The sequence below is a fragment of the Grus americana genome, chromosome 7 (assembly GCF_028858705.1).
Source record: "Grus americana isolate bGruAme1 chromosome 7, bGruAme1.mat, whole genome shotgun sequence".
Lineage (NCBI taxonomy): Eukaryota > Metazoa > Chordata > Aves > Gruiformes > Gruidae > Grus > Grus americana.
The window spans coordinates 416469-441183 of NC_072858.1; the positions used below are offsets into that span (position 1 = coordinate 416469).

The following is a 24715-nucleotide window of genomic DNA, read 5'->3' on the forward strand; positions in this document are numbered from 1 at the left end:
AAATTCCTAAATGCCATTTGGACGCAGCTGCAAAGGGCTCAAGACTCTGAAGACCCCAAAATTCCATAAAATTGGGCGATTCCTGCCAAAGGCCGCGTGGCCTCAACTTTAGAGCTTGACTTTCCTGAGCCCTGCCGGCCGGCGTAGTCGGCTCCCTGCGGGGCGACAGCAGCTTTTTGCCTCGATGGAGCCCGGGGTCTCCAGCAGCAGCTTGGGCAGCCTCACTGGCGAGGGGGTGGTGAGGTGCACACCGTGCGGGGCTGCACACGGCGCTGCCCGAGCCGCTCTCGCAGGTGGCTTTACGAAACCGGGTGCGTCTGACGGGGGTACGGGACGACGGGGGTCGCGATGCTCTGCTTATTCGGATGAATTCCGGTGCAGCACGACGAGCCCCCGGCACGGCTGTCTGCTGAAAGCCAGGCACGCTTCTGCCGTGCCCCGCGACCCAGCGGGCCGCCTGCTCCGCGCCGGGCCCGGGCCCCACCTTCCCACAGCCCCGTGGGACCGGGCAGGGGGACAGGGCGACCCCGCCGCCGGAACGCCGGAACGCCGGAACGCCGGAACGCCGGAACGCCGGAACGCCGGAACGCCGGAACGCCGGAACGCCGGAACGCCGGGGCGGCTGCCCGAGCAGAGCGGCGCTGCGGGCCCACGCTCACCGGCAGAGGGCGCTGCCGGGCCGCCGCTGGGCGGGGCGCTGGGGTGGCCCCGCCCTCCCCGGCCCCAGGCGCGGGGTCGCGGCGCTGCGGCTGCCCGGGAGCTCCAGGCCGGAGCACGGCGGGGCACCCCGCAGCCCCCGGTGAGACCCCCCCGGAGCCGGGACGAGAACCGCAGGAAGGGCCGGCGGGGCCGCTCCCCGCGCCCGGGTACGCAGGAGGCTCCAGCCCCGCCGCCTCCGCTCCCGAGCCAGGACCTTCAATTCCGCGCCTCGAGGTTCTGGATCCGCATGTCAAAGCTGCTGCTGATGCGGAAGGTGTCGGTAGAGGAGTTACTGCACGCACACGGGCGATGCTAACGGAGATGCGGCACCAGCAGCTGCTGGGACCAACAAACCAACTCATTCCCGGGTGAGGCTCCTGCCCACCTCAGAGTCTCCACCGAGAAACAGAAATAACTATTTCTTACTTCTCCAAACCCTGCGCATCACATGTGCTGACGTTTCTGGCACGATGCCTCTTAACTTTTCACCCTGGCTTGCACTGTATGTTTTTGTACGTCGGTTGTGCTTCGCTTACGCCTCCTCCCTTCCCCCTTCAGTCCAGCTCCCACCAGTTTCCCAGTGCCACCAGGTATTAAAATCGCCACGGGGACGTATCCACCACGACCGCCACCATACGCCATCCAAGTTCAGAGCCTGAATGTGCTTTCAAATATGAAATTGTTCGATTACCAGGCACGGTAAGCTTCATCTCAGGGACGATATGAAAGGGAGATGTATATTCCATATGTTGCAGGATTATCTTGGCAGGATGTGGCGGGAGAAGACTTTTATTACTTTTCCCAATTTCTTAAATAATACACAGTGTAAACATTTGCCTCGTCACTTCCTTCTGCAAGGTCATATGGCGTGCTGAACTTGAAAAATATTTTGAAGCTTACATATTTTACACATGTAATGACTTCTGCTTAGAATTATATACATTATATATGGTAACTTTCCGGTTACTTACTTAACAAACTTGTCCACGTGAGACATGGAAGCTTCGTAGTTTTTTCCTCCAAATTCCTGACAGTGCAAAGCCATGAAGTGAGGCTTGTGTGCATGTACAACCTGAAACAAACAGACAAACAACTGTTAACCAAGTTGCATCCACAACTGTTCTCGTGCAGCACAGTGACACAACTGCAGGTGTGTTATTTCTGAGAGGAGGACTGTCACCTGCAGCTGAGAGGCAGCTGGCAGAACAGCAACAAGCAACAGGGGGAGCACCGTTTGTAAGAGACATTACTCGTAATACACAACAATTACCTCAAATATCTTTAGCTAATACTTTCTTTTTTAAACTATGAATTAGTTGCTCCCTAGGCATTTAAAGCCAATATATGACCTCTTCCAACTCACCTCAAAGAGGGCCTAACACTACTGAGATAATCAAAACATCTTGTCCGGGAGTTGGAAGCGTTCAAACACCTGAATTAATTTGTGAAGTGGTTGAGGTTTTTCCCCCACTTTTACAAAATATCTCAAATTAGCTCATGACAGAATGCTGATTAGCTGTCACATTTCATATTTTTATTTATGGAGTATCTTATTTACAGAAGTATTTAAATAACACACACACTGTGGTATATATACACACGTATCTAATACAGGAGGCACGTAAATCCATCATGTTATTTCAAGTGCTAGTCTTGTATAATGCAAGTATCTCAAATACTAAATAGTCAGCACTAGGATGCAATTATCATACTGAAGAACCTAGAACATATGGTGGCTTTGGTCATGCACCATATCAAATATACAGTATTTAAGTTTGCTGCTGTATCAAACACACATTCAATATTATTTCGTCCCAATAAATTTTCTCTGCGTTAACTATATTCAGCATTGCAAACAACACATCTACAATGTCTCTGTGTTGATACCGAGTCTCTACAACTTGTATTTCATGTCTTACTATCTTGTGAATTAACGGACACAAGCTACAGAACTATTTCAACTTTTTAAAAGGGTAACAGTCTGAAATAATCAAGTATGTGCTGGTGCAAACATAGAGGGTAAATAACGCATTTGAAATCTGAAATACGAGTCACTGTTGGTTCTGACTCGGTGGCACTCGGCGGTCCCAGCCAGCACAAAGGCCACATTGTCCGCACGGCCATTCGGAGGAAGAACGGCCTGGTTTCCACAAGCCGCTTCAACCGGAGTAATAAATTGACTCCTCTCTGCGGGCTGTGGGGCCGGCGGGTTCAGGGCTCTGTGTCGCACGGGGGCCACAGCGTCCTCCCCTGTTTTTGTCCCGGGATGGGTGGCAGACAGACGTGCAGGAGATGGGCACGATTACTGTGCAGATTTCTAACCTCAACACCCTGCAATGAAGAATGACTGAAGAAATAACAGGGAGAGCTCTCCTTTCATACTCATTTTTTTTGCTGCTGGTACTCTGAAACGGGACAGGTGCAATAAACCTTTGCAGTTATGCTTTAACTGATGTAAATCAATAGCGACTAACCTTACTGTAAAAAGGTCTTCACAAATGTTTCTTTCAAACCACAGTAAAGAAAAATTATCACCTGAACTGATGACAGGGTGCAAAATTCCTCATTCCTGACCATGCAAATAATCTCATTAGAAAATCAAGCTCAAAGGCAATGAATTAAAGATTAGCAAAACTGAAATGCAGCAGCTTTCCATTGCGCAAAAGGCAAACAGTAATCCGTCCCTGCTTTTAACTGCCACCTTCTCATGACAGCAACATAGCCCGTCAGCTCAGGGAAGCGCAGCGGAAGGGACTGGCAGCAAGCCTGTCCGTGAGCACCGGCGGGTGATGCTGCCCGTCTCTGCTTGAGGGGCTACCGGGAGCACGTGCCCCCCGTGCCCGACAGGACGAGCCGACGGTGAGGTCTGCCCACGGGCTGGTGGCACACCACTTCTGAGGGATGTCCCTTGGACACAGCTGCCCATCAGAGCCTGGAGCAGCCGTCGCAGGCGCGAGGCAGTCACGGCTCACGGGAGCACACCTGGGGGTGGCTGGCAGGAGGGAGCCCGGGTCCAGCGGCCAGGGAGGGTCGGTCGGACAGCCAGCGAGCCCAGCGCCAGCCGGGCATGGGGAAGCCTGGCAGCAGTTCACGAACACCAACGCTGACGGGAATATGGTGTACTACTGCTTACAGATCACACGGTAAATTCAGTGAATTGCAGCATTTCTAATCTAAGCTAGGTTAGACTTGCAAAAAGGAGGTAACGGCCGCTGGTTTCTGAGTGATTTCACACAAGTCACTTCCTCCTCTGTACCTCAGCTTCCCCATCATCGAAACAGATCTTGACACCGACCTGCTCAGTGAAGCATTTTGAGGTAAGCGACTGACACGTGTTACTATATAAAGGGAAAAAGTAAATACTCCCTCCCACATGCACGTTTGTGGATCTTTGTGCACTTTAGTTAGCTCATTGATGCCGGTTTCTGCATAACTATGGTACGTAGCAATCTTGCTTTAGAAACAAGCCATCATCGGTAAGGACTGAGGATGAGCTAGAGCAGGACCCAATGGAAAGTGCAACTAAAAAAAATAAATAAGTGGACTACAGAACAAATGGCTAAAAAAATACCCTGGAACCCAAGAAACTGCACCCAACTGGGACATGCACATACTTTTCCTTTGGTATATATTTGATATAACTATAAAAGCTTACATTCATACTAGCTGATTTTATAGATTTACAAACAACTAAGAAAAAAACCCTGTCAGTAAAGCTTTCTAAGTATCTTGTCCAACATCAGCACGGCACTGAACAGGACACGTATCTAAAGCGGTTTTGAACATACAAAAAGTGGGTTTTGGCTCCAACTACCAACATTCAGGAGAGAGGTTTCAACTTCCAAAAAGTCTAAATGTCTCATTTTCAGTGACAGCTGTTGAACAGGAACTTAAGAGCCTCACTAAGCCGTGGAAACCAAAGTCCAAGACAAACTTCTCTACATTTAAAGGCGTTCAACTCTAACAAACCGCGGGCGGTGGGACGGGTACCTGAGCGGCTTCCCTGGGCACCGCGACCAGCATGGCCACGCAACACAGGCTGCGGTGCACGCCGTCCTGCCCAGGGCGCAGGGGAGGCTCTGCCCACGTGGGCACGGCACGGGGGGCGACATGGCAGCACGGGAACAAGTGCCCCGTACAGATGCCCCTTTCTTCCCACAGATAACGTGCCGTTGAAGCAGCTAGGCTAGGGAGCGAGCCGCACTTCGCAGCAGTGTCGTGAGCCTCTAGCTGCGCAAGCTGCTACCATGGTGGTCTCGCATCAGCCTGCACCACTGCCAGTACTCGCTGTCTGTGGAGGCCGACGCTTCCACTATACTGATGATTTTGCAGTGTGATGCATCTAATTTACGATTACTGTAAGAAACACACCGTCCTGCAGAACACCAGCCGTTTACGTTTGGAACGGAAGGTGAGACACCCAAAAGCGGGAGGGCAGCGCTGCCTTAAGGGACCACCTGCAGCCTGCAGAGTCTGTTAGCGACAAACTCATAATCAAGCATCTTTATGAAGTTTAACTGGTTGGTTCATTTTCTTCACTACTTTGGAGGTAAATATTAACCAAACACAGCCTGTGAAGCCGAACTTCGTCACAGAGCTCATTTGTGGTCCGTCCCTAAACAACACGCAGTCCCAACTCTCCATGTGCTTTATTGCCCCAAATCAGTTTTGACTTCCAAGTCCTGATCTTATCTACTCGGATAGCTTTATGGAATTACCATAATTAGAAAACAGTTGTAACTAATCTTGTAAAGCAAACATATCCAACTCTTACTGTTTCAAAGCAACACATCCAGTAACTGCTTATTGCAAACACAGCAAAAATGTGCTGGCACATTGCGTTATTAACTGCTACAACAGTTTGCTTCATTAAGATCTCTTCTTTCACAGCTAATAAAACTAATAAACTGGTAAGACAAAAGTAAAATAAATGGTTTCAAACAGGATCTAGGCATAAGCTATCTCACATTTATGAACGACGAGTAACAGGGAGCCTTGAACCTGGAGTCCTGCCTTGAGAAAACACTGGAGAACAACTTTACTGTGCTACAGCAGATGCAACAGAAGACATTTCCAGACTCTGAGCTGCGATGCAGGACACGGGTTTTTTGTTTGCATTCAAATCCCTGACAGCTTGAAATCACAGCAGGTATTAAAAAATAATAAAGAAAAATAATGCCATTTATTAATGAGGAAACAGCACTGGCTTAACAGCAGTGAGAGGCCTTCACGGCATTCCTTGCAGCTTAAACCACAAAAACATACCTGAATATTAGTTACATTCTCTCATACAATAAAATACCCTCCAACTAAAAGCAAATTGGCTCTGCTTCATTACCTTTTACTAGTTTTCTACTGTTATGAAAGAACAAACAGTACATAATAATGAGTAATGAACACTTCAGAGTTGAACACTCACAGTTGCCAGAAGTTAAAGATCACATACAAGATCACATAAACACTAAATTTGCATCTACGGTAGCACAATGTTTTTACAAAGTTGGGCATTAGTCTCAATTTCTGGATACACAAATATGGGCAAAGGCAGCCGCGATTAGAAGTTGGTTTTTGGGATGGGGTAATTGAGCAGGGAAGCACAAGAGGCAGAGGACCGCAGGGAGAGAGCGAGCAGAAGGAAGGGGATTCACCGCTGCCACGCCAGCGCAGGTCTGCCCTCAGCCCGCGGCAGGACGGTGCCGGGCAGGTTGCGCCGGGTGCTTTCCCAGGGAACCATTACTCTAACGGTCTTCATGCTGTAAGCGAAGCAACCCCTGGCATCCGATCTACAGAATGGAGAAGCGTTCCCCCTGCGCCTGCAAGTCAGAGCTGTGCTTTGGGGGCATAAAGTCATTACGTAAGGACAGAAACGCTTGTGTGGAGGGGTTACCACTGTGCGACCTCAACGCGCATTTGAGTATCCACAGCTGAACATCACCTCTGGTACATTACCACACCACACTGCAACCACAGCCAAGAAAGTCAGCGTCTAGCAATTGCTACTTACATTTTAATTAATTTTAATTTAAAATTACATTTTAACGTAATTTAATGGTATGCAGTAAACGAAGGATAGGAGAGACTGGCTTGCAATTGTTTATCAGGTACGCACAGCAGCGTAACTCCACAACTGGCGTTTTGAGCTCTTTACTGTTAATGACACTGAGGGTCATTCTAAGTTATTCCTTAAGGGTTTTTTCTTAAAGCCTTACAAGTGACATAGGACCACTAGCACCAGCCGGGTAAGCAGCTTTGCACTCTCCCCTATCACTCCATCGCTTGAGTTACTGGAGAAGATGGATCCTCTCAGGGTGGGGGTGACACCCCCGAGGTGCTCCCAGACCCACACCCATGGCAGGGCTCTGCCGTAGCCACAGGTCGGGGCTCCCCCCAGTCCAGCCGCCCAGCATCCTCGCCCCTCCTGACGGGGGTTTTGCATCCCATCCCAGTGCCCCTCCTTCCCCGGCTTGGCCGCCGTCTCTGGGGCGAGCTCCTGGGTCTGCCTGCTGCCTGTGCAGCCTCTCCTACTCTGAAGCCTGCAGGTAGCACAGCTTTGTAAAGAAACTGTTACTACCAGCATGTACGTATGCTTATTTTTCAAATCAGAAATGAATATTTTTCTAAGTCTCATTTACAGAATGAGGAAATATTTTTTTTCTAGAGGTTTCCTCCAAAACTCAGATGAGGCATATACGTGGAAATTTTCAGCTTAAGCAGGCTGATTTTTTTTTTTTTTTTTAAACAAGGTGTTTGTGACAGAAAACAGTAAGAAGAGTTGAATAAGGGAAAACATGTTTCCAAATACAGATTATGTTTATGCATTAATGCACACTATAGAAAAAGGAACCAACACACAAACAGAGAGATTTACCCGGAGTGCACACTGCAAAATATGAAAGCTCTGACTAATCTTCCCTGAACAGCCACTTGCCGTGCCTCTGTTCCCCAAGGACGCGGCACCTACATCGTGGTGCAGGGATGTACAGCTGCAGGGAGGCAGGGAGCGGGCTCCGGGGAGCACGCCGCTCGTCACCATCTCCCCACTTCAGCGGGAGAAGGGCTCTGCTCCGTGGGGACGGGTGGGAGCTATCGTCCTCGCTGCCGGGCGCTGAGACGGCGTGCCAAGTCACGGCTCGGTGCTGTAAGGAGCGAGCAGAGGGAGGTGGTGAGCGCCAGAGACCCGTTTTCTGCTGGCGGCAGGCGCAGGATGCCGCAAGTTTCCGTGATGTCAGGGCCGGGCTGGCTGTCGGCTGCCTGGCACCCAGCGCAGGCGCATCCCCCCGGGCAGCTCGGCCATGCTCGAGCCTGCCCACCGGAGCGGGGATCGCTCCCCAAAACCATCTGCAGAGAGGCTTCAGCTTCAAGAAACATGCTACAGCCCCGCAACGCGTACACCGCGCGGCACAGGCGGGCGCTGCTGCCCTCTTTTCAGGCTACGGATTCAAACAACCCACCCACCCCAAACAACCCTAGCCGAGGAAAAAGCACCCGTCTGAAGAGGCCCAAGATCTAAACTCGCAAAGGTTGCTGGGGTCTGTAACAGAGTGTTTCAGTTAATCACCCTGTCTAGTTAAACAAACAGGATTAAGTCCACTAAAATAATTAATGACCAAACTTTCTGAGTGGTTGGGGTTTTTGTGTTTTGGTTTTTTTATTCTTCCTTCTTTAAAAAGGGTAATACAGAACGTTTCCATGCAGCAATACCAGGTCGACCTTTAGCTTTCAGGTAAACTTTTAACTGTTGTATTACTACAAATAAGGGCTCTAAATACTCTCAAACACATTAAGCAACATGGAAACTCCACTAGAGAAAAAAACCTCTCTGCCTCCACACTTTCATCTAAAATGACCATTTGCCATGAATGCTTACAAAAAAAAAAGTCATTACTAAAATTAGTATTTTCAATAGCTCCAGCTCCCAAACTCCTCCCGCCTCAAACGCTAGGCCCAATGCAGCTGAAGTACAAGGTATGAGGAAGGAGGTGGTGAAAAGAAAAAGGAAAAAACCCTAAGTAAATAAATCAATCAATCAATCAATCAGTCAGGAAAAGTCCTTTCTGTGTGCCCCTACGGCCCTCCCTTGCAAACAGTTCCTTGGATGCTCTTGAAGCTTCTTGTTTCCCTGTATTTTTTTCCTGCGAACTGACATTAAGGCTGTGAGCCTGGGTACTGAGCACTTTACACAACTGGAACAATAATCTGATTTGCATATTCTGTGAATACTTTATCATTTGCATAACATCTAGTTCATCAAATCATCCAATTTCTTGTTAAGCACTAACCTCTTCCCCATCACACACAAACTGCTCCGAACCACTATCCTCACAATCTGTTTTCACTCTCCTCCAACAGCCACTTTCCCTCGTTTCCAAGGCATGTTTCTGGGGTAAGAGAACTTTTACTGAAAAGAGGATGGGAGTCTAAACTAAAATATATGATTCGAATTACCAGTAACTATTCACAGTAAAGAGACGAGGGATAACCACCAGCATTAGGACTTCACTGAATTCTGCCTCCCTATACAGAGTTTTTCATGCCCCCGTTTGCTGCGATTTCCGATTATCCAGTACATGGTACAACATACTTGCTTACAAGACTTTTTCTTTTATCTTGATTCCAGTGGATTGTTTTCAACTGCAAATCCTATTTTCTGTTTTGAACACGACAAACTAGAGCAAACTCTGCAGACCTTGGGATTTTGCAACATCCTTCCCCCACGATGCCTGCTTCCACTTCTAACAAGCGCACAGATTTTGCTGCTGGGAGTCGCACAGCGTTGCGTGGAGGATGACGTGCAGGAGCGCAAAGCACAAGACAGCACGCTGCTGCACCGCCCAGTTCCTCCTGCAGTGCTCAGGCTGACACCAGGGATAGTTACACCACAGCAGGCAGATGACTTTCCTGTCCACAGACTGGTTTTGCTGCACATACCGCTCATTTAGCATTGCCTTAGCAAAGCCAGGCTGGCACAGCTGCCTCAGGACGTCCTTCCAGAGCCGCTGGGCAACATCGGGAAGGATCCCGCTCGCCTTCACAACACGCTTTCCCCTTCCTCCCGCTCCACAAACCAACCAAAGCGTGCGACGTGCTAAGCTGTCCCAGAACACACCGACAGCTGTGTGTCTTTTCACACTGTTCCCACACAATCGATGCAGGTGCAGGTCACAACCCGAGAGCCAGACGTGAACAGCTGACACCTCTGGCTGGGACACCGTTTCCTGCACCAACAAAAGACAGCCACCCGCCCAGCAGAGACGCTCCTGACAGACAAACTGTCTTCTCTTAATCACCTCTGCGTGATATTTAGGTGATTTTTAGCAAAATGATTGCCTGTTGTTTGTCCTCCTTCCCTGAACTATCTTTTGTCATAGGCATTTTACCCCATTACAGTACTCCCTATCTTCAGGGACGTTTATCTTTCAACCATAGGTTAAAAAAAAAAAAAAAAAGAACAGAAGCTAAGAAAAGAAAAAATAGTCCCTTGTAAAACCACTTAAGACATAATTCCCACCCCCTCCAAAAATTTTTGTGGCCTAGAGCCTATTCTGACCAGCCAGTTACAGGGGCTGCCAAAAGCATTCAACTGAACAAAAGCTGACTGCTTCATACATCACCTATCTGCAAAATGTGACTGTCTTATTACCTGGGTCTAAAACTAAACAAATCACAGCCAGCAAATCCATAGCATTTAAAATAACTGACTATGCTACCACGGAGATTATCAAGGTTCTTAACCTTTATGAATGAGAAAGCTGGAGAGGGGCTGGTGCCAAGGGCAGGGAGTGCCAGGCCAAGGGGAATGGCCTGAAGCTGCAGGAGGGGAGATGGAGATGGGATGTGAGGCAGAAATCCTTCCCTGTGAGGGTGCTGAGGCCCTGGCACAGGGTGCCCAGAGAAGCTGGGGCTGCCCCTGGCTCCCTGGCAGTGTTCAAGGCCAGGTTGGATGGGGCTTTGGGCACCCTGGGCTAGTGGAGGGTGTCCCTGCCCATGGCAGGGGTGGCACTGGGTGGGCTGGGAGGTCCCTGCCCACCCAAACCAGGCTGGGGTTCTATGAATAAATTGCTTAATGAAACAGACAATTTAAAGCTTTTATAAATATTACTAAAAAAGACAAATATGCTGGCAGAATACAATGAATTGTTTAGTTATCACATGGGGAGGGTGGTCAATGGCTTTAAGGGCATTACAGTAAAGTTTCGGTGATACACGCACTGATAGCCTGACTATTGCAAATGAGACAACAATTATGTTAAAAGTCTGTGACATCTCAGAAAATTGTGCTCCCTATTTAACATCAATTCCATCTGCAGCACACTAAAAGTTGTCCTAAATCACCTTTTTCTTTTGACCACATTCAAAGCAAAGTAGTTGACCTATTTTTAGGTGTGAAGTCACAGACACCACCTAAGATTTCACTATGATAGAGGACTCTCTGCCTTCTCAAACACAAGCATGCCTTCTTTCAAGCTAACACAGTTTCAACAACTGGAAAGGGACTTTGAGAGTAAAGTTCAGAGAGAATCACCAAACTTAGACTAAACGGAGCCTAAGTACACCTGTCAAAAGGCTCTAATAATGTTTTAATACCACGTGCAACCCGTCGGACCCGCACACAGATACCAACCCTCCCTCTACGGGGACAGCCACCACAACAACAGACTCAGTCCTGAAAGCCACGTGCCCGGGATCCCGCCAAGGTGCCCAAGGCCCCACTGTGCTGCCTCCTGCGCGGGTGTCCGCTCGCCTTCCCGAGGGGCGGAGAGGAGCCAGTGGTCTCGCTGTCACAGCGCTTTCTGTGCCCAAAGCAAACATATGGCTGACGCGGCGGCGCTGGGGGCAGCTCACGCCAGGGCAGCCCGCTGCTCCCCCTGTGGCAGCGGCATCGGTCGCACCTTGCCCAGCCGAGACGGTCCAGCTTCGGTGTTTTAACCACGCCGCAGGACACCTGGCATGTTTGTGCGGCTTCGCTGGGCACAGGCTTACGCTCATCATACTCCACATTATGTATAAAGTTCAATTATTATGAATTGATATATATCCATCTATGGCAGCAGTACCACACGCAGGAAAAAGTACGTTTCTATAATGTCTACAGCTACTGATGGGTATTTAATCATTTTCATAATCTGAATGGCTTCCGTGCACAAAGAAGAAAGACTGCAACAATGAAAAAAGAAATTAAAAAGTAATTTAATCTGTTATTGCAAGCTCTAACCTAGCCCCCACCCCTAAGTCAAAGCACGTTTTAGACAGCAAGTAAGTATAACCACTCGCCGTCCCTTCCAACTCCAAGCTTCGCAAGTAAAGAAGCAACTTCTCAGCTGGCAGCCAGCTCACCGAGCGCTGCTTCTCTCCCGCAGAGCTAAGGCCGAGCAGCAGGAGCCCGGTACGGGGCCCTTCTCAGCCTCCTCAGCAGCACTTTCCCGTTCTTCAAGCGTGGGGTTCTCCAGCACACAGGAGGTCCTTCCACTTTCAAGGCTTCGCAGTCCTAAATTAAGCCACGAAAGAGCTGCCAGCTCTGGGTTCAGCTTCCCACGGTCCCGCCGCCCCCCGGCTGTGCCGCAGCAGAACGCCCCGTCTGCCCGCCCCACCACGGGGACAGCAGGAGCAGGGGGGTTCAGGTTCAGGTTCAGGGAGGCGGGCTGGGAACAGGCGCGGGATGAAAACCCCCTGACCAGCAGTCTCTGTTGGGAGCCGACTTTCAAAGCACTACAGATCCAGAAGAGATACTCCTGGCCACCTTATTCATCTTTCCAAATTAAAAAAATTAGTTCAGTGATGCTAACTCAAGAGGCAATAATATGCAAAATTCAATTATAGCTATAGAAGGAAAAAAAAATAAAAAATTTCATTGGACCAATTCTCAAATTGCCGTATGTCAAGACGGCAAGTTCCTGAAGCTTAGCTTTTGGAGATGAATTAAACAAAATCTCCCACTTTCCTATAGGACAGGTATTTTTCTGGCTTCACAGAGGAAAGCTGAAAACACAAATTCAAGGAATTCTAGAGCCAGAGCACACAAATCACAAATTTAGATGCTCCGTGCTCTTTCTGAAGAGTATCACTATTTGACGATAGATGCTCAGAAAAATCTACACTTTCAAACAATCACCACCTGAACCTACACCAACCCAGAGGCAGAAGGCTCGGGGCGGTTAAATCTCTCCTTGAAGTTGCCATCACACGAGCACACGTATCCTTCATGCGCTACTTTTGGGGAAAAAAGGAGGAACATGGGAGGACAGAGCGCTGACATCTGTTTCTTCTTGCTTTATAGGTAATTGAAAGTGTGCTAACTTTAAAGTTAACTTTGTGATCCACAGAAGATAAGGAACATGGCATTCCTCAACCATTTGGTGAAGGTTTTTGACAATATTTGGTTTAATTCGATGAGGTACTTTGATCAGTTTGTTAAGCATTCACAGACAGGTGGATGGATGTTTCAGCAGCCTGTTTTTGTTCCTAAAGCATCTCACTACTAGAGCACTACCAGAAATGCTGACTTTCTTTTTCTGTTTCTTTTTTGCAAAAGCTAGCTGGCTTCAAGCCTTCTTGTTTATCTACATGTAATGAGAATACAATACCTACGGCGTATATCGTAAGCGAAAGTGCTAACGAAGCCCCAAAATGAATACCATGTATTCACCCAAATGGAAAAAGCAGAGCAGTGAGGCGAAAGAGCTTCACTATAAATTTAGTGATGGGAAACAAGCAAGTTTCTGAGATCCAGGCCACTCTTTCCTCCTAGGAGCCTGTTGTCGGCGGCGTGTCAAGGGCACCGTCTATTCCCGTGCTACATGACATGCCTGGGAAAGGCTCCACCACCACCTCCTCTGGGGAGCACGCCAAAAGCCAATACCTATAAATATCCAGAACTGAGTTCAGTTCGACTCTTCCTTCATCTTGTTTTGTATTTCCCAGGGAGGGAGGGTGTAGGGAATAGCAAATAATAGCGAACTGATAGAAAATTACCCAGTATTTGATTGTTAAATCCATTTTAAACTACAGAGATGTCACCCAAAACACAGGCTCCACTTTTACAAGACTGGATACCGATGAATCCCAGGAAAACAGATCAGACAGAACAACATCTCTCAGCTGTACCGACTGTGTTGTCAACAAAAGCCATCAAATACTATGCTACTTTATGGGCTGCTACATCTTAAGCTGTCATTAAAAACATCCCTGAAAGCTTATTTAAAATATTTTTTCCTGTTTGTATTTCTTGGACAAACTGTTTAATTTAACAGCGTTAGATCTTCAATATTTTTCATGTTAATAATGTAGGATATTTGTAGATCAATGGCAGAAGTTTAAAAATTTTAGCATGTGACATTTGAATGTTATTTTAGTTCTCCATATGCTACCACATTCTCAGAAACGCATACAGTATATCATCAATGATAATACATAAATTAAGTGACTTGTATTTAGCTATCATAGCAACTAAAATCCCTCACTTTAATTTACTGGAACTCAACAACAAGCCCCCAAAATGCTCTTTCATTGATATGTTCTTTGACATCAATTCAAAGACATGTTTCCATTATAGGTTTAATTTCTAGAAACTTTTTAAACTTAAGAGTGGTAATTGTGCTTCCTTTTTTGCGGAGATTATTTTGACTGCTTACAAAAGGACTTCATCCTCAGAAGTTATGCAAACAGTATTGACACAACTATATATGCAAATTGAATTCCTCAGAAGAATGGAAAAAAATTGTGGTCTGTGGTTTATCTCTGTTTCGAGTTTACGAAGAAGTATTAAGAATCATTTCCAGTACTTCTGGTGAACTTCAGTTCGCAGAGGTTTTCAACAAAGCTGCTGAATTCAAATGAAACAAAAATTCTGGAGCTGTACATTTGCTAGGTTGCTACGTAGCCCAGTATCAGGACGGTGCAGCGCTGCTTTTGGTACAAGCAAATTCGTCTCTTCCCTAAGGAGCTTTTTATAAAGTTTTATTCCACTTCCTACTGTGTTTGTGAACACGGCGTAAACAGTCATCCTGCTGCACGCACTGCAGAGAGGAAGAAGGGTTCAAGGCTGCTGAACAGCACTGTTCCTCAAAACATGCTGAGGACTGCCTGTCTGTTACCGGTGATGAGCAAAACTGGCAGCTTTCTTTTTTTTCCCTCCTGTTTTTTCCTCTTTCTTTTACATAGGGCTTTCTCAGATTGCAGATATGGAGGGCAGATGTAGCAAAACCACTGCAGCTGAGGGATGGGTTCAGATCTACTTTAGTCACACTTTAGCTGGTCCGGACCTCGCACTGGGCTGGCCACACAGGAGTGTTAACGAATCGTTTTCTTCCTATGTTGAACTTTGTATACGTAATACTCACTGGACCAAAGACAGAGCACGTCCAGTTATATGCTAGTGGTCTCTGCTCTAGGACACCAGCAGCTCATTCTTTTCCCCTCCTTCTCCTGTTTTCCACAAACTATCTGGAAGCATTTCCGTAGTGCTCACCCCACTTCAGTAACAAGTGAACACATAAGGAGTCTCCTCGATAAAGATGCGTAAATAAGTAATGTGATGCTGAAAAACATGCAGTGATCTTTAAAAAAAAAAAAAGTCTAATTAAATGTACTTTGTATTTTCATAGGAAGAGTCTTTCCTGGAGAGGTGGAGAAGGTTTAAATCAGAATTAGCTGAGAGAGCCTGAACAGTTTGAGCATCATGTAATCACTCAAGATAGAAGAAAAATAAACAGAGGAATCTTTTGTGAAGTTGGCAGACAGTGAGGAATATAAGAGTGACTATTGCACCTCAGATTTTTGCAAAGCCATTAAACTTTCCAGAAAAAAGCTAACTGCAGTATTTTACAGCATTGCAATAAAGGTCATAGGCTGCACCAGTAATCTGAGCAGATAAATAATTACAGGACTATTTCAGTTACAAGATAGCAAAAGATAAAATATTGCTGATCATTTTTTCTGTAAACAGTGTCACTTTAAAACTTGAAGAGCAGACCTATTGTTGCTTTAATCGTTTTGTATAGGAGACGAAAAATGCAGAAAGGAATCTCAGAATCAATCCATTCTGGCAGATGCGATACGAGCCGTCAGAGCGAAACAGCACTGGCACTGCTTAGCAGGGATGACACCTTTGTGTTCCACCACTGCTCATTTCCTATTGCGCATTTACATGTTTCTGCATGAACTCAGCAAGTTAAGCAAGTCTCTACTGCAACAACACAATGCGTTAGAGTGGCTTTTTTAAGCTTAAAAAACCACACCCAAAGTTTACAACACGTTCAGTCTCAATATTTTCACATTGCCTAAACAAGAAAATTTTCAAGAAAGAGCATAGCTGCAGTGATCTATTGCAAACCAACATCAGAAATTGTTAGCTTTCAATATAAACATAAACTGGACTTCCCAAGGGATTTTCATTACTCAAATATATTTCTTACTCAGGAGACTTACAAGACCATTTCATGCCGAACTAAAGTCACTTTTATAAAACATCAAACCTTTATTTAGGCAGAGAATTGTCAATGAGAACAAATTATGTTTATACGCTGAACTTTGATAATCATTACTTAGAAATCCAAAGACATACTTTTTAGAACTGGTTTTTACTATAAAATAGCTAGTGACTTGGACTTCACAAAGCAAAAGATCATTACATTATTAATTAAGCCAATACGCAAACGTGCATAGAACTCCATGAGAAAGTAAGTTTTACCTTACCTGATAAAATTCCCGAAGCCAATTCTTTTGCAAATTTTCTGGCTGAAAAACAAAATACAAAAATTAATTAAGAATAAGAGTAATGTATTTTTATAATAATATCCCGATACTTATTGCTTTCTTCAGTACACGCAAGTGGGGAGGTTTTTTCCACAATTAAAGGAAAAAGTACAAATGTGAGGATGTTCCTCCTCAAGCTCCAATGGACAGACCTCTCCTTTTTGTTTCCAAGTCCCCTCTCCTCAGGTTTTCACTAAAAAGGTCCATTTTGTATACAACTGCACAACATTCGTACACAGACAAGACCAAGCAATTAAATCAACAGACTTGACACGTATTGAAATATGTGTTTTTAAAAGTACCATTCATTGGCTGGACATCAAAAACTTTACGTGAGCTGCTGATACCCAGCTCTTGCAATCTGAAATCCAAGTTACATGGATTTTATTCTAACGAGTTGGCTCAGAGGGACGACCGTGCTTTTGCGGGATGCTCGAGCATGTTAGAGCTCCTGTCAAGGACAAACTGCGTTTCAGGATTGCTACAGAAGTTATGAAAACTGAAAAGGCAAAAATGTAGCGAGTACAAAGTTCTGTCTTTTCAGAAACATAGCCCAACCCAGATACAACTATGGAGGGGAAATAACTGATTTTCACATATTAAATGTACAGCTACAAGAGAAACGTTTGTTGAGTTTTATCTTCAACAGCAAGACTTCTGGGTAATTTTTATATCATAATGGGGAATAAAACCCCATATCGGACTGTTCTCTCACAGAAACAGCAGGAAGGTACAGTGTCTGTGGCAGGCAGCAGAACGCATTGAACTGAAAAGCAGAGAGATGCCTCAGCATCCTCCCTTCAGTAACAGTTATGACACCAGCTGCCTGGAGGAAAATACACAGGCACGAAACGCCTGTTCTGCTCTATTTTCCCATCAAGTGTGTTATTTTCAAATATTTGGATACAATATTAAACTTACTAATTTATATCGACTGCTTGTTGCATGAAGATTTGCCCATAGGTGGCTATAAAGATTTCTAAGTAGTCAAAAAAAAAATTTTTTTTTGTCTACAAGTCTATAAAAGTTATCTGGTTGTGTAAGCCTATGAAGTCTAAAAAAGTTGTTTGAAAGCCGAGGGAAAAAAGCGCCATGTCTGTCCCTTGCTATCCCGTCACCTCCCTGTTGTCGATCACTCACTCCTGACAATTCCGGAATTCAGACGTTATTGGTCAAGAAGGTGAAATTTTCACTCCTTTTTTCTAGCAATGAGCTTTCTCAGTATTTCCCGTGGAAGTTACTGCTCTCGGTGCGGGGCACGGGGCTGGGCACAGGCAAGAGCCGAGGCCCCTCGTTCCGCGCCTGAAGCTAACTGGGACGAGTCTTGGCCTGAGCTCAGGGACGTCTTAAATTAATAAACACGGAGAACAAAACATCCATGTCTCCCACCCATGCCCTTCCCCTCGGCCAAACAGCGCAACTCAAAGCCAGAATAAGGAAGCTGCAGACACAAATAAAAACTGAAGGCAGCCAGGCAGGCAATAAAACAGTCCTTCTAAAAATGCCATTTATTTAGCAACTTAACCCTTTTTCTACTTATTCTGAACTTAATGGGACAACCCACTGAGTAAGGACTATTGCTTTTATAAAAGCAGCAACAAGCAGCAGCAAACCAGGGGTTGCTGTGATTTCGAGCTGACTTCTAACCTGAAGTTAGGAAGATAGCACAGGATTTATTAATTATTTTTTTAAAATCATTCTACAAAACAGATATGAACTGGGAACATGCTTTGTATATGATTTGTGCACAATCTAAACCAAAAGGCCAGATTCAAATTATCAAGAAAGCAAGATCTTGGGGATTGTGAAATTTCTAATTAAAATTTTCTGGTAGTTATGAAAACCAGACAAGCAAGTCCCGCCTTAGGCCACAAGCAGACTTCAGCAGGGCTCTGTATTTATTTTCAAAACAGAGAGTGTGGCCTTACTCAGGAGGTAACAGTCAATTTTCATGTTAACAAACAAACAAACCAAGCCCAGGAACTCCTCGCTTCTCTTTTATTTAGGCCAGTTGCAAGATGTCCTGGGGAGCTCTTAAGTTTTAAGAGCAATCCAAAATTAACAGAAGTCAGTTGTTTTTGTAAACCCACTGAAGAAACCCAAAGCCCACTTCAGCCTGTATTTACAGAGAGGAGCTAAGTGATGGGTGACACAATATCCCAAGGAATGCAAACCTGAATTCAAGGCAAACGCACTCCAGAGCACGGGACTCTTCCGAGAGTCTCACCGTGTTTGAATCCCACGGGAGAAAATACAGCACAACCTTACTTTTGGTTTTAAATACTGCAGGTGACAGAAGTTCCCCCATTTGCTACGTGGCTAAATGGAGACACTGTAAGATCAAACAGGAAAAAACCCAGTACAGCAGAGGGACGTTGACAAGATGGCTCCAGGGCCCTCCAGCAGCTCCGCTCCTACCTCCCATACGCCAGGCGAGGCTGTTTTTGAGAAATCAGATCAAATATTGAAAAAATTGCCCAACTAAATCCCAAGCAGTGACAGCAGTCCCTCAGATGAGCAACCTACAGAGGCTCCTCACCGCACACAGTGACCCAAGGTGTACCCAATTCTTCTACGACTCCCAGCGACGCTCGCCACTGCGGCACCCAGCAGGTAGTGTCCGTACAAGGAGGAGTAACGATTTCACTCCCGAGAAGGGACGAGGAGTTACTGGATTTTGTTTCCTGCCACCTGATGCCCTGGGACGTTGCTTGTAGCAAGTGCCAAGGGCACGCAGCTACAACTTACAGCAGTAAGACAGCATCGAAATACCATCTGATGTGGGCTCACGGGGAAGCAGCAGGAGGAGGCCGTATGAGAGCCAAATCAGACGGCCCTGGCTCTTGGTGGCAGCTCCACCACGGCTCTTGGAGAGTACTGGGGATCGCTGGACCCTTCTGTGCCCTGCAGCCCCACAAGACGAGTCACGGCAGAAAGTCAACGACGCACTCGCTTGTTCCACCTCTGTTACCCAGCCTGGGACGAGACGAGCAATACTATTTACTTGTCGGCTTCATTACAGCTTTGGGATCCTTGGACGACAGATATTATAAATGGAGAGCATTGCTGTATCAATCCATACCTCCCACTGGAGGAGATACAAGTACGTATAGAAAACTCAGAGCTCCCTAGAAATTCAAAGTATCAAACCTGCGCAAAACAAATCTACAGCAGCTACATTTTGAAGGTAGACCAGGAATATGTTTCGAACGTACACAGGAGTCAGCCACAAGCAACAACAAAAATAAAAGCTGCTAACGGCACTCCTGTTGCCACATTTAGCTATTATGCTATCTACCAACTCATGTATTTGTGAAAAAGCAGGAGCAGCCTGCTAACAGATTCATGTGGAGGAGCAGTGCTCTGGAGTTTGGGGTTTTGTTTGCTTGTTTTTAAAAAAGGCTTTTTTATCCTCCTTATTTTCAACCCCAACAATTACTACCTGGACATCGATGGTAGATGTCCTTTATGGAGCTGCTGTGCACTTTCAGCAGGTGCGTGGAGACCTTCAGCCCAGGAAGGAAGGACACCAACCCACCAACGGCTGGGACAACCTATCCTAGTGAACAAAACTCAGCGCACCTCCATACCCTGTCAATATAACCCATCCCGACATCCACTCTATTTTACATTTGCTGGCACAGGCCTGCGTGCAAAGAAGAAAAAGGAAAACCAAATTCAGGTCACTAAGTAGAGGTGCACCTGCCTGCACACTCCTTCACACTAATTACCAACAGAGCACAAAGTCTCGGGGGAGGAGAAGGCATTCATAAAAATAATTCCAGAACTAAGCCAGGTACAACGAGATGAAGCAAGTCACCAAAAGCTGTAGGAGCTTCCCAATTTCCTCCTTCCTTTCTCCTCATCTGAGCAGCGCAACAAAAACACGGAAGCTGCGAGTCAGGAGGGCTCTCTGGGAGTGAGGGGTGTCCGAGAGGCTCGTAAGGCCGAGGGCCCCAGGCAGGCGGCAGGGTCGGGCCCCGTCCCACCAGGACCCGGGAGCACTGCCCGCCACCCTGCCCCGGAGATGGTGACGGGGGCACGAGGTGCCAACACGGCCTGCAGCTGAACGCCCAGCACCAAGGGGCCAGATTTAAGCACGTTAATTCTGTAAATGGTTGTTAATTGCACCATCGCAGATAAGAAGTGAGGGGCCCGATCGATTGTCACAGTTCACAACTGAGATTCTCTGAAACAGGTGACAGCAGGTGACAAAAGCCCAATGAAATAGCTTTATTCTGCACCTACTTGTGTTTCTCGCCTGCAGATTGATTCCTCCTGGGACCTCACTGAACACAGAAGGTTTGAAGAAGTGGCAACAGAAACACAAATCGGAGCAGGAGAAGCAGCGCTGGAAGACGCCGGTCAAGTGCCCTGGAGCCAAGGTGCTACTGAGGCGGCTGGGGCTGCCGACGAGGAGGACTCCATGCAGGGCCGGGGTTTCGGTAAACCCGTGGTGGCTGTGACTCACCCCCGCGGCTTGGGCTGAGCCTCACCTCGCCAGCGCTGCAGGACCCACCGCTCCCGCTCCCCGGCCACGAGAAGGGCTCTACCACGCTCCCCACTGCCATGCCCTCCTGCGGCACCACCACTTCCTTCCTTTGTTTTTACCACTCTGTAGTAAAATTCTGTGATCTAGCACTCTGCCTCAAACTCCGGTCACCTCTGTATAAATGAAATAATTTTCAGTTTTTAAGGACTGGAGATAACAATCAAGTGGAAAGACAATTTATCTTCCTCTTATTTTTCTGTCTAAAAATAGGCACATTATATTTCATGTCTTCCAGACTCTTTGGCCTTCTTCCCATCCTTTCTCTCCACACTGTCCTTCATTAAATTATCTCATTCTTTTTGTAATGTAACTGAAATTAATCTTTTCCTTGTCCTCTTCAGTGCTAAATCCTTTTATACCCATCCATAGTGAACCGTTCACTAATCCAAACCCTGCTTTATCAGCCTCCCCATTTCTGGCTCCCCCCCCTCTGGTCCTCCAGCAGCCGTGTTTGCCCCGGGTCCTTCTCCCCTGCCCACGCACCAGCTGCAGCTCATGCATGGGGGATCCGCCAAAGAGCGACTGGCTCCAGTAACGCCAGGAAAGACAAAGAAAGATGCAAGAAAAGGGTCTGAGCATCCTTTCAGGAGTCTCTCTCCTGATCACCAGCTGCTTTCCTCTCGCACCATCCTCCCTTGCCCGCGCAGCTCAGGGCCCCGGCCTGCTTCACGCAGCCTGTTCGGCACGGCTTCGTTGGAAGTGTTTGCCTGCTGTAAATGCGGTGCTCATCAGCTGGGCAGATGCGCACAGGCTACCTCCTCAAATGCACACCAAAGCTTGGGAAGTTTGCTGTTCCCTGGGTTGTGCTGCTGTAGTTGAGCCCAGCAAACGTCCCAGAGCCTTGGGGAGCACGGTCCTGGTTTCCCCCTACCATCCATCTCACAGCACACGTCTTGACTCAGAGCCACAGACAGAAACCCTACTCCCCAAAACAAGTGCAACTTCTTTCTGGACTGCAGAACCACGTGGGATCAGTGTTAAAATAACATGACACGCGTACTGCGCGCCACTGCTCCCTGCAATTAAAAGCCGTTTTGACCTTTTGCTGGAATTCCAAAACCCACTAAAACCATCTCTTTTCATGCCGAGTTTCCATCTGAAGTCTATTTGTGTCACACTGGTTACTGTATTGGTCAAGCTTATACGAAAAAGTAGTAAGCTTGCAGACACATGGATACCACATGAGTTGGTAATATCCCGAAAACAAGTGGCTTTTCAAAATGAACATACAAGTAGTCTCTCTTCTCCCCAGCGTTTCCATTCCTACAAAATTACACCCAACATCCAAAAGAGAGCTTTAAGCCTTTTGCAAAAATATATTCAGACAGGGAAGAAATCTTTTCAAAAAAGGAAAAAGAGAAAAAAAAAATATATTTAGACAGGGTAAGAAGCCTTTCATTCAAAAAGAAAAAAAAAAGGAAAGAGAACTAAATGAAACCAAATTAACAGTCTGGAAAATTTCTTTTTAGTTTCATTCAGAGGGAAATGGAAAAAAGCATATGAATTATAGAAAGCAGGTTCTATTTTTTGAAGTTTATTTTTAGCTAAGAATAGGCTCATTTTTTAAGCTAAAAGAAAAAATTCTTGACTCACTTTGTGAAAACTCACTGAGCTCCAAAATGAACGCAGAGGAGAACTGGTTGGTTGGACTTTGCACACTGACTTGAACAGAAAGTACAACCAATGAAAATTTCTAAATGCCCAACTTAAACAGTCCTAAGAGCCCTACATGGGCTCCTACCTACATGGTGAGCCCCAAAGGTTTCTTGGCACTGCACAGCAACACGCTGGCCCCGCTGCAGTCACACATCCTGAGGATGCAGTCCCAGCAGCACCCAGAGCCTTTGTCATCTCTTCCCTTCAATCTGTGCTCTGTTCAGAGAAAAATATGAAATAGCGGCTATTTTCCCCTGCATTTGCTATATTTGGTTTTAATCCCAAAACAGTAGGGGTGGGAAGGGACCTCTGGGGATCATCTCGTCCAACCCCCTGCCAAAGCAGGGTCACCCAGAGCAGGTCGCACAGGATGGCGTCCAGGCAGGTTTTGAATCTCTCCAGAGAAGGAGACTCCACAACCTCTCTGGGCAGCCTGTCCCAGCGCTCGGTCACCCTCAGAGTGAAGAAGTTTATTCTCATTTTTCTACTTATTTAATGAAAAACAAAACCTTTAATCAAGTTCTGTTTGACCAGAGTTACCAGGCTTACTCAAAAACTGGTCTCTGGTCCGTGAACATGACTCATTACAGCTCTTTTGCTAGAATTGTTTAGATTAAGATTTTAGATCAAGATTTTTGATCTCCTGTAATATCTTTAAAAGTTTACTGGCAACTTCTTGACATTTATATTCAAAGATCTACTAGATTTAAATCTTTTCTTACCTTCAAACAAACTTGGAAGTACTCCCATTGCTATGCTCCAAATATCAAACTATACAGACAATGCTAAAGAAAACCCACATCAAATGGGTACTATTATTGTGGTGTTTTGTACCAACTTTACATTCACAATTGACAAACAAAGAGATGATACTCTGCACAATATGTTCACATTATTAGTTTACCAGATTTCAAAATCACTGTAGACAAACCAAGCAGGATCAAACAGGAAAACAAGAATTGCATGTGAGTCTAAGGAAAACCTCTAAGGAAAAGTGCGGATTCTTCCAAATATGAACTTTTACTTAAACTCTATGTTTTTATCACATACATTTGCACAGACAACTTCTAAATGCAAAGGCAATGTCACTTACTTCAGTGTTTCTGAAAGCTCACGGCTTTCCCAAGTAGCAATAGAAAAAGAAGAGCGCCCCATCCTGCTGCCATTGCACCCCACAGAGAGTGACAGTCACCAAGCTCAAGAAATAAATGCATGGGAGAAGTCATATAATATAATTACACCAGTTAACACAGTTGGAAAAAATGGGGTTTTGGACACACAAGTCTTTCATTGCAAAGTTAGGGCACTTTCACTGCTGGGCTGAGAAAAGCAGTAGCTTGTTGGATGCTGAATCAAGAGAAATAAAGGCAGAGGGTAGTGCTTGGAGTAAAACAGCGTGTTAGGGGACAGGAGGAGCAGGGAAGAGGAAGGGGCTGTTGCCCACCCTTCCATTACATGGGATGCTGGCTTGCCCTGCCAGTGCCGAAGGAGACATACACAACGCAGAGGGCGAACACCGAGAGGCGAAGGTGGTCTGTGCCTTCCGGTGGCCTCGTGCCTGAAGGACGTCGGCTGAAGTCTCTGCAGCCAAAGCCCGCTCCACAGAACTCAAGGACAGCGGTACGTTACCGGGACAGACTAACGGCTGGGCTGCCCTGGACCGATGCCTCACAGGACGGAGCCATGCTGGCACCAGACCCGCTGCAGTGTTGGGTTGGTATTTAGGGACTGAGGGCCCTGGTGCAATGGCCTCTCAAAGGGGCACTGCAAACAACCTTCTTGGTCTCTCCTGCCCGACCTAACCTGCACTGCTGACAGCTGAGTATCTACTAAAAACGCAGTAAACCTCTGCTTTGTTTACCTTCTCTGTTGACCTCCTTTCCTGTGAGTGGGTCTAAATCAAGACGTAATACATGGTGGGAATACAAAAAGAAACCGAAGCAGTTACAGCTTCCTGTGGAGTAATGCAGAAGACACGCTGCTCGCAGCCTCCGCGAGGAGAAACGCTGCAGGAACGCAGGTGAACCAGCTCTCCAGAGAGCCTGAGACAGATAAATG

General features: G+C 46.5%; 1 protein-coding gene across 4 annotated transcripts in view; it reads right to left on the reverse strand.

The window, feature by feature from the left end:
* Positions 1–24715, reverse strand: part of INPP5A (inositol polyphosphate-5-phosphatase A) — a 254961-nt gene that overhangs the window by 172184 nt on the left and 58062 nt on the right. For all 4 annotated transcript variants that reach the window (XM_054831733.1, XM_054831734.1, XM_054831731.1 and 1 more), the window contains exons 2-3: positions 16390–16431; positions 1671–1771 (exon numbers count right to left, since the gene is read on the reverse strand). In XM_054831733.1, the coding sequence (XP_054687708.1) occupies positions 1671–1771; positions 16390–16431 (143 nt within the window). The remainder of the gene's footprint in view (positions 1–1670; positions 1772–16389; positions 16432–24715) is intronic.